The sequence below is a fragment of the Glycine max genome, chromosome 8, assembly GCF_000004515.6.
Source record: "Glycine max cultivar Williams 82 chromosome 8, Glycine_max_v4.0, whole genome shotgun sequence".
NCBI classification, from domain to species: domain Eukaryota; kingdom Viridiplantae; phylum Streptophyta; class Magnoliopsida; order Fabales; family Fabaceae; genus Glycine; species Glycine max.
Genome location: NC_038244.2, coordinates 10,262,929 through 10,279,677, shown reverse-complemented (window position 1 = coordinate 10,279,677; position 16,749 = coordinate 10,262,929). Strand labels below are relative to the sequence as shown.

At 29.7% G+C, this 16,749-nt stretch overlaps 1 protein-coding gene across 1 annotated transcript; it reads right to left on the bottom strand.

Moving 5' to 3' along the window:
* Positions 1 to 14,306: 14,306 nt before the first annotated feature.
* Positions 14,307 to 16,457, bottom strand: HDL56 (homeodomain-leucine zipper protein 56). The gene is made up of 3 exons (NM_001251513.2): positions 15,910 to 16,457; positions 15,225 to 15,598; positions 14,307 to 15,146 (listed from the first exon to the last, which is right to left on the bottom strand). Exons 1-3 carry the CDS (start codon positions 15,968 to 15,970, stop codon positions 14,643 to 14,645), a joined length of 939 nt encoding a protein of 312 aa, NP_001238442.2. The 5' UTR covers positions 15,971 to 16,457; the 3' UTR covers positions 14,307 to 14,642.
* Between the last annotated feature and the right edge of the window lie 292 nt (positions 16,458 to 16,749).

Genomic DNA, 16,749 nt, shown 5'->3' with positions numbered 1-16,749 from the left:
AAAGTTTTTTTAAAACATCCTCTCGGTTCAAGAAGAGAATGGTGACTAATGTCTCTAATGATTATTTTGGAATATTATTAGGTATCAAAGCTATAATTTTTTTAATTAATGATTTTTCATACACATAATTTTTGAAATAAAATTAAATAACACTGTATATATTTAAGAGATTATTACCACACCCACTCCCTACATTTTATCGTGCAAACGTGCATGCATTAAATAAAACACTTTCTTAATCAGTACTCATGATGAACATGTAGGTCAGTAAAAAATAAAAAAAGCTACTAATTAATTCAAAGCCACATTATTAGCCGAGCCAGGCGAAAACATACCAGGCTCGGAAGCTATTTAGGAGCAGCGCCAGATAGGGACGTAAGTGAAATTTAAAGGTGATAACCAAATTATTATTTTCCAATATAGCTTCATTGGTGCGTTCTCTCTCTTTCTCTACCTCTCTCATATATATATATAAAAGCATATTCTTGCATTTGCATTGCTTTTCAACGGCATGTCCCCACCCCCGATATAAGACACGTACCAAACTCCAAATTTTAAAATAAGTTGGAAATGGTAGTCGCTATAACATAAAAAAAAAAAAAGTATTACCCTAGTAATTGCCGAAAGAAACAAAAGAAAAATGGGAATTCTTTTTCATGCATGAGTTCTATTGTAAAATTAACATGTGTTTGGTTTAACTAAAGTTCAAATCATAAGAGAAAAGTTGAATCCAAAAAAAGATTATTAGGTAGGAAAATTTTAAGGCTTAAATATTATATCAAGTAATGCATTTTTTATTAACTGTGAGACTCTTGATATTGTAATTCTTTCAAGGAATAATATTCACGATGACTTTTACTTTATCAAGATTGATCCAATGATAGTCATTTTTTTAATACTTCACTCATCTAAAATGCATTCACAATGAAAACATTAATTATTAGGATTTAAGTATAAGAGAAGAATCCAACCCCAAAATTTAATTTATTAGGTGTGAAAGAGTCTCAAATCTTAAGTATCACAAGCAACTAAAATTTAAATAATATCTGTAATATTTTTTTTATTTCCATAAAATATATATATATATAACAAATTTTTAATATACATATATAATATATAATTGTTATATATTATATATCTGAACTTTTTTATATGTAGTGATTGAGTAAATTCGTAACGTATCATTTAATATGATCATTTTTATTTCTTCTTATTATTTGCTGTGTTTTTTTTTTTGTTTTTTATCATGTTATAAGTTTAAAATATTTACCTAATTTTGAAAAATGAAAAATAAAAAATATAAAAAAAAACATAAATACAACAAGCCAGCAACATACTAATTCATAACAATGAACTTAAAATCATTGTTATCAAACACTAATCAATATCAATAAAATAAAATAAAAAGGGAGGAGAAGATAAACTTATATATATATATATAAAAAAGATTAACACAAGTTGAGGTAACTCATGTCCAGGTTGACTCACCTCTAGTTATGGGTCAAGTGAGACTAGTCAAATTTATGTAAATAAATAAATTTAGTTTCTCACATAATTAAAATTAATTTAAGTAATTGAATTAAATTTTATGGAAACTATCATCTAACTTCTCAAAAAATTGAAATGATAAGTTAATTTTAACATATGCTAAAAGTTAAAAGTTAAATTTGTTTATCTTTTTTTTTCTCTCTCAATTTTTGTGAACTCCGTAGATTGGCTGAGTTTAAGGCCGACTGTGCTGGTTTCATTTTCTCTTTTTTATCAATATCTTTTGACTTTATAAACAAGTCTCGCAATTAGTTATGAGAAAATCTGACTGTCCTGAGTAATAATTAAGTGTTAATTTTATTTTTTTTGGAAATTTTAATTTTGTTTCCAAATTTGCTTACCAATGAATTGCAAAGCGTTTGCTCATGAATATGGGTATGTTATGCCAAAATTTATAAGTCATTTTGGGCTAAGTTTGAATTGTTAGATTAGTTTCATGGGATGAATTGTGTTAAGTAAATAGTATTTGAGAAAAAAATGAAAAATATATTATTTTATTTCTTTTGCATAATGTTAAAGAATAATAGATAAAGTAGTAATTATAAAAATATTTTCTCAAGTAATTATTAATGTGTGACTAATTTTAATTTTTATAACTCAGCGACTGAACTCTGACTATTATTTCAGTCGCTATTTTGGTTCCCAAATATAGAAGCGATTAAAGACTCTGTAGCGAACCATTTCTGTTAGCGACAGCAATTTTCGGGACTATTTTAGTGACAGGAGCCGATATCCGTCGCTAACAGCCTAGCGACTTGATTTTAGCAACTGACAATTTCGGTCTCTAAGTAAATTAGAGACAGATTTTCTCCATTTAGCAATTACTATTGTCGGTGCTAGTGAGCGATTTTTTAATAGTCCTACAAGTGATACAAGCATATAGTTTATACTTAATATATTAGTCTTATTTTTCAATTGGTGAGTCCAATTCTTAAATTAATAAAACACACACGAAAATTGTATAAATATGTGTATGTTAAATTGAAAGCATGATTGATAGGAAGAGATATTTGTTACCTATAAAGATCTTACCAGATTTGAACAAGATTATTTTCTATAAAAGATTTAGGTGGTTCACACTTTATAAAAAAAATAGGTTAAATTATAATTTTGATATCTAATTCTTGATTTGTGATTTTGATTCCTTATTTTTTCGCAATTTAATTCACAGATTTCTTTTATTTCTAATTTTGGTCTAATACTAAATTTTGTCTATGATTATTTTATTTATTTTTATATTTAACTATTCAAATTATTTTTTAATTATTTAATGTTATATTCCACCTCATCACAATATTGACACATCATTGGTTAACCATTAAGTTAAACAATCAACATATACAAAATTAATTATTGGAATAAAGTTGCTTATTTTCTAAAATCTCACAACTAAAATCGTGGATAAAAAAATTAAAAGAGAATCAAAGTTATAGTTTAACCTTAAGAAAAAGCTTAAGTAACATTGTGTACCTATAAAATAGGGTTCTTTTTATTTTAGTTTTTATTGCCAAGTAATAACATTAATTGATGGCTTAAAAATGATGTTGACAATCTTTTGATTTATCACATCATTAAGAAGTCTAACTTCTGTAAAATGTGTTTCTAAATCATCATGTATTAAAAAAAATTGATGACATGATACCAATTGATGAATAATTTTAAAACACATTTTATCAAAAAAAAAATTACACATAATTATCCTATCAAACTTTTTAATAATGTGTCAAGTCAATAAACTTCAAACGTTCATTTAACATTTAATAATATTGACTAAAATAAATTATTTTTTACAGAAAGTAAAATTAAAATAATATTTTTAAAGGACTAAAATACAAAATCTCATATTTTATAGGGACAAAAAGTTATTTAAGAAAAGAAAAAAAGTGTTACTAACATGTTGGGTTGCCCAACTGGAAAGAGTAGTGTATTCATCAATGATCAAACTAAAAAGCATGTGAGAGAAAGTAGGCTCCTTTCTTATGGACTTTCCGTACATAACTGAGCCTATTTTTAATAAGGAGCGGTTGAAACCCAAGAAAATTTACATTATCATCAATTTAATCTGACTCATTGTTCATCTATCATCCAGGTACAGTGGAGTGGTCCACAATTCATAAAAGCCCCATGAACATGAAGGTCAAATGTAGAGATATCTGTATGCACAAGCTAGCAAATGACAAATCGCAGTCTCATAAATAGTAGTCCCATTTTTTTTTGTCATAAACTGTGACGTCTCTCTCATTCCGCTTCCCCTATTCTATTTCATGGTCGTTGTCACGCTTTGCAAGTCATGACTCCTCTAACACGCCACCTGCTTTTAAGTTTCAAGTTTCAACACATGGGAGTTGATTAATCTGTTCTCCAACCTTCACAGTTGACCATCCTAAGTCTTGTTTTTTTTTCCAACTTATATATCTATCCTCCGTCGAGTAATTTCGGGCTAATAGTATGCCATTAAATACTTTGATTTTAAAAAGTAATTTACAATTTAATCATAATTTATTGTGTATATGAATTTTAAATGATGGCATTTTAAAGTTAATAATAATATAACTATCATCTTTCCCTTTGATTATGTTTTCCTAATGTAGGAGTCACTTGTGCAATTGTTTATCATCAATATACTTGGTTAAATACTTAATTTTCTGCAATAAGCTAGCCAATGGTTGGGACATCTTACATTCCAAATGGTCACATCAAGGAAAATTGTCATCTTTTTATTCTAAAATCATCTCTTAAGTAACCAAATGAATTCATGTTCATCAACTAATAATAGGTTTCTCGATCAGGTAATCCTTTTTTTCAGGTAAAATCGCATTTCGACTTCATCAAGGAAAATTATTGCTTTTCATTCTAAAATCACCCCTTAAGTAACTAAATGAATCCATGTTCATCCACTAATAGGTTTCCCAAGTAATATTTTTTTTCAGCTAAAATCACATTACGAGAAGTCACTTGTTTTGACTGTTAAATAATTCCAATACCCACTATGATACTCTTTAGCTAATAAGCTTCTGTCGATGGATACGTTCCTTGGTGGTACCAAGCTTCTCAACTAGAGGTTCTATCAGTTAAACAATTAGTTTCCTTTTATCAATAACTTCTATGCTAATTTCAATTTTATTCAACTCATTCAACCCCGATAAAGTCCTGTTTGCAAGGACGTTCATACATGAAGGGGTGCTATATCAAAACACAGTTTACGCCTTTTGCTGGTGAGAATCTTCTGGTATGCATTTCTTAGACCGTGTATATCTTAAGATTCTGTGTATCAGGAGAATGTGCGTAACTGCCATTTTGGTAACCATCTTTTGTAATCCTTTGCATTTCTTGTGCTCTTCTATATATATAAATATATAAATATACTTCTTTGTTTGTCGAGCAAAACATAAAGTTATGTTTGGATAATCTTTTCTATAAATATTTATAGGAGAAAAAATAAAATAAGTTTTTCTTATAAATTAAATTTAACTTATCGATAAATTAATAGTTATAAGGTCACTTAGGGATTGAAGGAACGAAAAAAAAAATTATGAGTTTGAATCTATTCATTAACAAATATTACAAATTAATAATTAATATTTGTCGATAAAAAAACTATGAATAAATTAAAATAAACTTTTAAGAGAAAAGTTAAATGATTTTAACTCCTTCAAAAAGTTAGCTTTAAATTAGATATACGTTAATTTTAGTTTATGGGAGAAGTTTATTTTATTTCCTTTTAAATTTTCTTTTCTAATAAACGCTTGTGGAGAAACTAATCTACAGAGGAACTTAACTCTAATTATTTTTTACTTGCCCGTCAGTCCTCAGTTTTTAGCTAATTACCCCATTATACTAATTTTTTTATATAATAACAACTAGTGCAACATACAGTATGAAAACCTTCGATGGTGCATAAGAAGACAGAAAGCTACCCTCTCCCTAGCTCTTGGTTTGGGTTCCTTTCTGCTTGTTTCATATTCACTCTCATTTATTATTTCATTTTATTTTTGCAGTTGTTTTCAGATCCCCATTTAAGTTTGTTGACAAGATTAATCTGTCTTCTTAGATCAAACTTAATTAAGTAATTACCTACAGTTAAGAATTATTAATTTTTGTTATAGTATAATATTCGGCCGTTGCGCCGATATTATGACTAGTTCGTTTCGTGCTAGGCATTTGATCTAGAAGTTTGCACAGATAATGGACATTAAAGTGTACATCTACAACCACTCCTGGGCCCAGAAAGAAAACGATAGATAAAAAAATATTATAGCTCAGCGGTACTCATACTCGTAGCCATGACGAACCTCTAACTAGGGCACATCATCTTACATCAAAGCCTAACAATATTAATATTACAGCATAACCTTCGAATCCATAAGCTCTATATTTTAATTAGTTTTGTTTAGTCGAAGCTTCAAGGACTAATTTTATTATCAAAAGACATTTTGGTTATGTTAAGAAAAATTAGATGAAAAGTTAACTTGAAACTTAAAAAATCAATTAAAAATTGAAAAGTTAACGGAAAGTTAATAGTTAAAAAATTAATTTATTACATTATAAGTATTTTATAAAATTAACTGTTGAAATAGTTGAAATAGTTTAAAAGTATGAAATAAATGAAAAATAATAAAATCATAATTTATTTTAAAAGATAATCAAAAAATTTGTTAAATATATTAAGGGTAAAAAGAGAAAAATATTATTAAAAAAATTATAAGTTAATGCTTTAAAAAATATTATTTCAATTAAAGTTTCAAAAAATATTAAAAAAATATTTACCAAACAATCAAATGAGTTTTTTTTGTTAGTAAAAAAGTTACAAGTTAATTGAAATATTTTGTTGAACATAATTTTTTATATAATAAATATTTTAATAAAATATTTCTAATTTCAACTAATTAAATCAGTTTAAAAGGCTGTTATTATTATAAATTAATAAAATTGTTTTTATTATGCAAACAGAAACGTAAGGAGATAGAGGATTTGATGGTGCTTGACATATTTCAAGTTTTCAACAAAAAATAACATATATATATTTTACAGCATATTATCGTCAAATCAATCATAAACTAAGACGAAGCCGTACCTTGTTGCAAATGATATTCTAATTAACCTTGACTATATTTGTTGGGCAGTCTGGACGGCTTTCCTATACTATGTTTCAATATTAACTATGTTTATTTTATGTCATAATTTTTTTTTTCTGGGTGGGTTTTATTTAAGATGTATGAACAGATACTCGTCGAATTGTAAGAATGTGAATAAGCTGCTGTAAAAAAAAATGTGAACAAGTTCGAATTGATTAGAAGTTATTATTAAAAAATTCAATAAACTAAGCATACAAAAATGTGCGTCATGGGAGAATAAATTCCTTTTATATTAAATTTTTACATGACTCGGTCAATAGTGATTTTTTTACAATCTTTTTCCATAAAATTTACTATATTAATAAGAAGAGATATGTTTTAATTAGTGCTGTAAGGATACAGATCTTAATAAATTAATGAATAGACATTTTTTTATTAGTAATCATGGTTGGATTGTTTTGAAAATTACAATGGAATGTGTTGATAATATTTTTTATTTTTAATCATAATTCAAAGTTATATAGAAATCTTTTTACTAACAGACTAATATGTCGTTAGTTTGAGTAATACTAGATTTAAATTTTTTAAGTGATGGATCGTATTTGAGTCCTATAAAAAAATCATGATTATGATAAAAAATATTTCATTAAAAATGATCAATGAATTTTTTTAATAAATATTAATCATTTAAAGTTAATAAATATTTCACAAAATTCATTAATTGAAAAAATAAATTCATCAAACACATATAAGTTACAAGATTAAAATAAGAGGTTCAAATAGTTAAATCTTTGGTTAATAGATAACATTGTAACAATAAATGTCAAGTGACCTAAATATAATATACGTGAGTCTGTGTGCTTATAAAATAGCCCATTAATTCTTTTAATCACAAAAAATATCAATAATAAATAGTGCTTATTACGACAATTGGTCTAAACACAAAATTATAAGCATCTTAACAATTTAATTCGAAAATCACTCATATTCAATCAGAATATTGATATCATACATGGAAGATGTTTATAAATCTATAAACTTGTCCAATGTGAAATGTTGGTCAAGGAAACTACAATAAAATTCTGTACATTCATTCGAAAATAATTTAAGTTCTTGATTCTTAACAAAAATGACCATAGCATCCAATTAAGGATTTTAATGGGCAATCCTACAAAATTTATAAGAAATAAGAATTAAATAAATAAAATTAGAATAAGTATGTTAATATATAGTTACTTTAATACTCATGTTCGCTTCGTTTATAAGCTAGGTAAAAAAATAATACATCATTAAGTATTTAAATAATACATCACCAACTACTTGTCATTGAGCGTGTGGCCACGGTATATGAACACGAGAAATATTTCATATTAGTAAAAAAATTACAATAAGTTATTAACAATTTTTATAATAAAAGATAAATTCCCAATGTAAGCATTATATGTTTTTTTGATAAATAATATGATGTAATAATATATATATATATATATATATATATATATATATATATATATATATATATATATATATATATGAGAATGATTATCTTACAAAATAATCAAACTCGATCTTAGATTAGATTAAAAGATTAAAATTAAAACATTTTAAATTAAAATTAAAGTTTTATTTAATCGTAAAATTTATAAAAAAATTAACAAACAAGAAATCAAATATCTTAGAGATTAAATTTATGTCATCCTAAAATATCTCAAATCTATCACCACTATGATTATCATTATTCCCATAAATGTTTTCATCGCAACCACCATCACCCGTCTCAATTGTGATGATGACGATGGTAGTTATGGTGATGATCACGGTAGTGGTGATGATGATGAAAGTAACGATGATAACAATCATGATGATAGTGAGAGTTGATCGTGGTTGCAATAACAACTATGACAAATGTGACAGAAATAATTGTGGTCATCATAGTGATAAGTTTGAGATACTTTAAAATGATATAAATTAAATCTTTAAGATATTTAATTTTTTATTTGATAAATTGTTTTAGAAATTGTACAGTTAAATAGAACTTTAATTTTAATTTAAAATATTTAATCTTAATCTTTTATGTTAATCTAACGGTTAAAATTAATCATTCTTGTTCTTATGATACGTTTTATATATATTATAATGATTAAGAACAAAAAAATTCTCAAATTATCATCCTAAAAATCTTATTTTTAATTTTTGACAACATAATTTCCCTGATAATATATATTTATTAAACTCCTTGTCTTTTAATACTCATCATTAAAAAGATTTCATTAAAAAATGATGTGACAAATAAAGTGGAAACTCATCGCACCAACCAACTTCTATGCAGACATGTCTATCCGAATTATAGGTACTAAAATTAATATCCATTGCCCCTATATAGATCAATGATAAAAAAAAAAAAAAGAGCAAAAAACAAAAATATGCAAGAATGGGACGAGAGATTGGGTCATTACCTAATTTAAAATAGGACATCGGGTAGAACGAAACAAATGCCCTAATTTTTATAGGATCAAATTGGGAAACACGAATGGGAGGAAATGTAAGATATTATCCCTAATCAAGATTTAAACAAATATGGAATGACATTGAAGTAATTGTCCTGATCAACATCCCTAATAATTTAATGTATTTTGAAACAAATTGCTACTACAACATTTACCATTTCACATGTCATCACATCTTTCACGTTTCTCACATGTTACGATGAAAATGGAACATTGAAAATATTATGTTATTTGGATGAAAAATATTGATGCATAAACATGATTGGCATGTAAGTAGATTATAACCGTGAAGAGAATAGTAATAGAAGCTAAATTGAAAAAATGCACAGGGGAATAACAAATTGAAGGGCTAGAATAATTAACGATGTTAGTTTTTTATGTTTACAAGTTTGAGAACTCCACGTGTCAAGCTGTTAGTTACCCCAAATTTCACATTTTCAATTATCATATTCTTATCTCGAGAGAATCTATTAACAGGTTGAAACAAGAATAGAATGACAGAGTAGGCTACGGTGGATCACCTTATAGATGATCCATTATGAACCATATTTTTTTTTAACCATTAGATTAATATTGTTGTTATAGGCACACCACACCAGATTATTTCAACTCACTGCCACCAGACATCGCTCACCATCGTTGGAGATGATATCCGGCGGCGGCGTTTCTTCTCTCTTCTCTCTCTCTCTAGCCTAAATCCAAAATCCCCCACCTTTTATTTGCATATCCCTCTCCGAAATAAAACAAAAATGATCATATTTGAAACCACAGATCTGCAAGTGCTCTGTTATGGTTCCGTTAGGGATGTATTTGGTGGAGAACGCGAGGCTGACCGAATCGAACCTATCGCTGTGTTTTTGCTTGTGATGGTAAGGCTTGCGATGGTTCTGCTTGATGAGGTTGCGACGGTTGTTTTCCTCGTCGGAGGAGTCCTTGTTGGCCACGATGATGACCGAGTTGCGGTGAGTGGGGAATATAAATCATCGACTCATTTTGGAGGGTAGTGATTTGGTATATATGGTGCACTGAATCTGTGTGCACATGTGATTAATTTCTTCAGCGTAGTATGACAAGTTAATTGTCTGATTTAGTTTCAAAATAATAAGATGAAGGGTAAAGCAAATGTAAAAGGACATTGCCCCACTGTGGTAACAATTTTGAAAAGCATGTCAAGACTGGAAAGAGACATTTAAAATGAAACAATTTTTCCTCTTTACTTAATTTTTGCTATATAACTTAGAGTTTTCATGTGATGATAAGTAAAGTTATGAACAATCTTTCAATAATAATAAATAATTTTAATTGGATACATTTAAACTACTAATCATGTTGGAAAAAATAGTATGCTTTTAAGTATGATGTAGGGCGTAAAACTCACAATTTATTTATTTATTTTTTACCCTAAGAATAAAAAAAAAATCATAACAATTCATATACTTCCTTAATTCACAAAAACTCCCTTAATATTATTTATAAGTCAATATTTAAACATATATTATTTAGTGTAAAATCAAAGAGGTAAAAAATAAGTACTGATTATTTACTTCACTACACATCACAATTAATTTCTTTGACTGAATCATATATATTTGAATTAATAAAAAAGAATCAATTAAATTTTTGGAGTGCTTGGCTAATCCCATATTTTCTTCTTAAACTTTTAAAAAAATGTGAGGCTTTAGAGGTGGCAAGTTTATTAGGTAGATGAGGTGTGAGCAATGGTGGTGTCCAAAGAAGGAACACTGTACACATTCTGGTCGTCCAGCTTCCAGCTTTGTTGCAATTTTTACGTGACGGTGACCTCTTTGAAATTGACATGTTCGATGCAGCAATGGTGGGACCCACATCACATGGCTCTACCAACACAGGAATCAAAGCTAGGGGCGCCATGTAGGGGACCACTCTTTTCCTTTTTTTAATAATTTCTTTGTTTTCCTTCGGGGGTACTGCATTACTTTTCTCTATCTGGCCCAATTTACCCCTCCTAACTTCCAATTCAATGGGTATTGGAAAATCAAACCTTCAAATGGAATCTGCTCGTCTTTTCCACTAGAAAAATAATTCATCCACATATTGATAAATAATATCAATTTCATTACGATAAATTTACATAGCGTACCATTCTTCCAACTTGGACTGGGACCCTGTCCGAGAATTGCTGTTTGGAATTTCTCAAAGGTCAAGGAAAAGCAAAACAGTGTTTCCCCGCTTCACCACATCACCCTTTAATTAAATATCAACAGATGATGGAGAAAAAAATGAACAAACTGAATTACCCGTTATTTCCAGGGTTTTAGTTTGGAGTATGGAAATTAGTATTTTTGAAGTACCTATAGTTTTATAAAGTAATAAGTTAAATGTGTTTATCAAATAAGGTGCCATGACTACACACGCAGTCCTGTTCATGATGAGGGACCGTTTGAACAAAGCGGTGGACCAGCCCCATCACCGTACACGTGTACAATGAATGGGTTTGAAGAAGAAATAGAACACGTACTCGTACGCACGATCACAAAAGTTAAGTGCAGAATATCAGAGAGAGAGAGAGAAGATGGTGCCATGTGCGACCCTGCAAGCAATACAAGCGGGTTTATCAAGTGTGCTGATCCCCATTACTCCATCCGTACACCCCACAATAAAAATGTGGTTTTGTTTTAAGAAAAAAAGAAAGGGGGTTTGCATTCTCAGGAAGCAAACACAGCCTACGTGTCGTGCATCTTCTTATTGGCTGTTCGTGGGGTTGCTTTCTCTTTATTTTTTTTCATAATCATAATATTATTTTAAGAAATCTTCTTCTTTTAAATATGCACTACATTGACCCCGATGCATATGCTTTGATCTTACTTGATAGAAAAATTGAAAAATACTGTGTGCTGGGGGGTTTTATTTTTATTTTTAGCTTTTAAACTTTAACACAAAAGTGAAGGATGTTAATGTTACGAAGCAGATCCAATCATACGGCACAGCTTTTTAGGGACGTTTTCTTTAATCATATTTTGTCTTTTTCTTTTTTAGCACAGATTTGATTAAAGTGGTAGTAAAGGTCGTAAAGGAAACACAAACATACCTACTAGTACTACTGGCTCCCAAAATCTCATGCACGACTATTAGATGCCAAATTGGACAACATTTCGTTTGATAATAAACTAGTTGAATTCCTTCTCCATCCAAGTAATCCTTAAATTTATAATTACTACTATTGATTTTGGTCTTTAAATGTTTATATTAAATTATCCAATATTTAAATATTTAAGAATTAAAATATTTATTTTATAATTGAGATTGCTGCAACATTGTCTCTAGTTTGAAAATGTTATTTATATAAAAAAAGTTTGAAATTGTTAAAGTGAGTGAAATTTAATGGGTCAACTCAATTAATTCAAAAAATTAAGTTGAGTTGGATGATTCAACTTGTATAATCCAACTCACATAATCTATCAATCCAATAAGTTAAAGAACTGATTGGAATGAGTTAGATTGATTAATTGGATTTGTACTTTTTTATTATATATTTTTTATAAATTTTGTGATTAAATATTAATTTATTAGACAAAATATTATATGAAACGTTGTGAATTTCATGTTAATTTGTTACTTTATTTTATATTTATTTAACTCATGGTGATAATTTCTAAAAATATTTATGTTAAGATAAATTTGTAATATTTTTATGATTGTGACGTCGTGTTTAAATTATTTATATTTATTTATTTGATAAGTTAACTTATGATTTATTCATTTTGATGAGTTAAAAGGTAAATTGAATTAGATTAAGTTGGGTTTATGAAGCTAATCAACATCAGCCAAGGCAATTTAATTCATGTTGTGTTATGTGTTTACCTATTTGGTTGCATTGATTCATAATACTTCTATATATGCTATCATTTGCACACACATAATACTTATGCTAATATTATTAGTATAAATAAACTAAAAAATATTAATCTAGGAATTTCGGTCAAATACTTTAAAGATAAAAAAGAAAAAATATATAAAAAATTATAAATTAAAATTTAACTTTTTAAAAAACACTAGAAATTATTTAAAAAATTTATTTATGAAGCAATCAAACAAACTTTTAAATTAATAAAATAAGTTAGAAACTAATTAAAATAAATTGTCAAACTTAACCTTATTTTCTTTTAGGAAAGAGTGTTTATAAAATTCAGAACAATTTGGTGGGATTTTAGTTTTTAAAATTTTCTATTTTCTCTTAATTTTTGAAAAAAAAATCTTGCCTTTTTAATATATTAATATTTTTGTTTTCCATAGTTATTCTTTAATAAAACACTTGTTTGTAGTAAAATGTGGTTGGATAAGAGCGATAACGCATAGTGGCTGTTACCAACAGATGATTAGGGAAAACTTAGTTTGTCCTTGGTAGTCTTGATGATAAAGATAGTGGGGGTGGGGAGCAAAAACGTCACCAAGGCTTTCATCTAGTAATGTTGGTGAAGGTGACGGAATATTCTTCGCTACGTATTTTTCAGGTTCTAAATTCTCTTCCGCCATATCTATGTTTGGGAGATGTGAAGTTCATCAATGATAAAGGTTTGCTGAATTTTAAGGTCTTTTTGTATGTTTTATCTTTTAACTTCACTAATTTTTAGTGAAGTTTATCCAATTTTAAAATACTTACGAATTCTCTTATTCATTAATAAACACAAAAATTAAAAATAAATTTTGTTAAAGTAAAATAAAAAATAGATACAAATAAAAAGTATAATTATGTTATAAATAAATAAATAACAAAGGATAAAATTCATAAATTTTTAAGATTTAAGAATAAAATAAGTTAAATTAATTTGTTAGGGATGAAATTTGTAAAAAAAAAAACAGAAGCAAAATACCCGAATAAAATTTCATATTAAGCCTAAATACTTTTAGTATGCTAATAAAAATGAAAAAAACATCGATAGTTTACAAAATAAAATACAAATTATGATTAAAACAATAATATAAAAACATTTAACCTCATATAAAAATTCTTTAAAAAACCATAAAAATTTTATTTTTTTTACAGAAATTTAATTTTAATCTTAAAAACTTATGAATTGGGGATTTTGATAAATAAAAAAAGGACAAATTAATCTAGTTAAAGTCTGGATAAAATTACAAAAGCCGATAAAAGTGGTGGGAGAGGAAGGAGTGGAAGCAGAGGTGAATTGTGGACTGATTTTTACAGCATTACTCACTAGATAGATAGATTTCATTAGGACCTAATCATCATTATTATTCATAAATTACCCCCGCACGGCCGAGAGATTGATGATTATTAGTATTATTATTACCCCTTTTTATCGTCATCAACCTCTCATCTCTGACCCCAAGCCATGCGTGTGCTTCAACCCCCTCCCCTCTCTCTCTCTCAAGCTCTTCAATTCATTCCCTCTCTTCTTCAATCTTCAGCATTTCATTTTTACAAAGTTTCTCTCTCAATCCCATTACTATACACCCTGCAAAATGCCCTCCCTCGCTCTCAATTAATTAAACCTCATTAAGCTTCTTCCTCTTAACTCCATTCCTCTGAACAGTACCACTGCAGAGTTGGTGCTTGTTCATCCGAGAAGAAATTGCAGGCCTCGTCGGCGCTAAGAAAATTGTGCTCCTCCATCTTTACGTACTGCGTCGTCGTCGTCTGGTACTGTTTCTGGAACTGGAAACAGTTGTTCATCGACGACGAAGAAGGCGACAACAAAAGCCCGTGACTTTGCAGAACCCCACACGACGAAATCGCCGCGTTATTGTTGGGGCTGTGGTTGTTGTTCTCCTCGTTCAAGATCGCGCTTGAGTCACTATCAGAAGAGCCATCTTTGAAATCCACATGGAACACAGAAGAACCCCCTCCCACCTCATCACTCTTGTTAAAACACTCGTAACTCAACTCCTTCGTGTCCGATCCAGGAATGGCGGTTTCACAGAGCGTGGTGGTCAGCATCTCTTCCTTCACCGAAACATCGCTTTCAGTGTTGTTGTTGTTCTCTTCTTGCACCAGCCTCGATTTCAATTCCTTTATCTGCCAACACAACAATCAAACAACCTTTCAGTACTTGTAAAGATTCCACATCGGCAATACAAGTGTAATTAACTCTACCTCTTTGAGTAAGGCTTCGTGGTCTTGTTGGAGGGTGTCGTAGTTAAGTTTAAGTGATTCATAATTGGCTTTGAGGACGCCGTAATCTCTTTCCAATTGCTTTGTCTTCCATCTGGCACGACGGTTTTGGAACCAAACCGCAACTTGTCTTGGTTGCAAGCCAAGTTCTTGTGCCAGCTTCAACTTTCGGTCAGGTTCGAGTTTGTTCTCTACTTCGAAGTTCTTCTCCAAAGCCTTCACCTGATCCACGCTTAGTCGTCGTTTCTTCTCAGAGTGGTGCCCTGGTTCTTCCACGCACCCTTCTTCGTCGAGTCCTTCCAGCATGGACTGAAACTCCCTCCCATACGCGTGGTTGTTCCTCGGACTGTGTTCGTCTGTTTTCAAATCAAGACATAATCATGGTTGGTCTAAGTGTAACTGTTGTTGTCTCTTGAAACAAACGAACACAAAGCATAATTCAACATGATGAGTTGTAATGTAATACTTATATAAAAAAAAAAAGACAGAATAAGGAATTTGAGTATTAAAAAAAGGAAGGGTTTGAGTAATTGGGATGGTTGATTGTGAAAAAAAGTTGAGACAAGACAAGGCACAAACATGAAACACGCATCATGGATCTGTTTCTGAATTTTGAAATAAAATGGAAATAAAGTTAAAAACCGAAGTTTCAATTTTTTCAATTAACCTGTTGGTGGACAAATCGTCATGAGAGCACCCAGAGAATCAGAACTGCCAAGTCTCTTCATGAGTACAAACAAAAGCACGGAACTTTATTAAGATCAAGGAACTTAAATTTGATCCCTTTTTTTTTTTTTTTTAAGTCAATGTATATTAAGATCTCAAGAAGAAAAGCTGAGAGATAACAAGTAATTGTTTTTTTTTTTCACTTGAAAAAAGGCATGGAACAGGAATTCTGGTGTCTTAAACGGCGCCAATTTGCAGAGCAACCACAATACAACCACTCATTTCCATAAACTCCCATGTATTGTTCCTTCTCTCTTGACACCTCTTCTCCTTCTTCACCCATGAACAAATTCCAACACAAAGAACAAAACAAACCCACACAAGAAGTGAGCAATCTCTTTCTCACTGCACACTGGTCTCTTTTTATTCTCTATCTACATCATCACGGAAGGGTAGGGGAAGTGAATAGAAAGGGAAAGGGAGTGTTTTGGAAAGAAGGGGGAGAGTGGTAAGTGAGAAAGGGAAGAAGGGTGAACAAGTTCACAGGCCAGGGGTTGAAGAGAGTTTGTGTCTTTAAATAAACCAAGGTGGGTTAGAATCTGACTGGGGTTAGGTGACTGCTACTGCGGTTGGCTATGAAATGAACCCAAATGCAACTTTTTTGTTTTTGGGGTACCGGGTTAGCCGGTTACGCTTCAGTTTTTTCGACCGTTTCCTCGAGGAGCGCACAGTGTGGACAGATGAAAATGGTAACGGCGTGGCTTTCGGCAGCTTGCGTCCACTATTTAAGCCGGCTTAAGGTTTGCGTTACGTCAGCGTAGTAATACATACTTTCACGCGC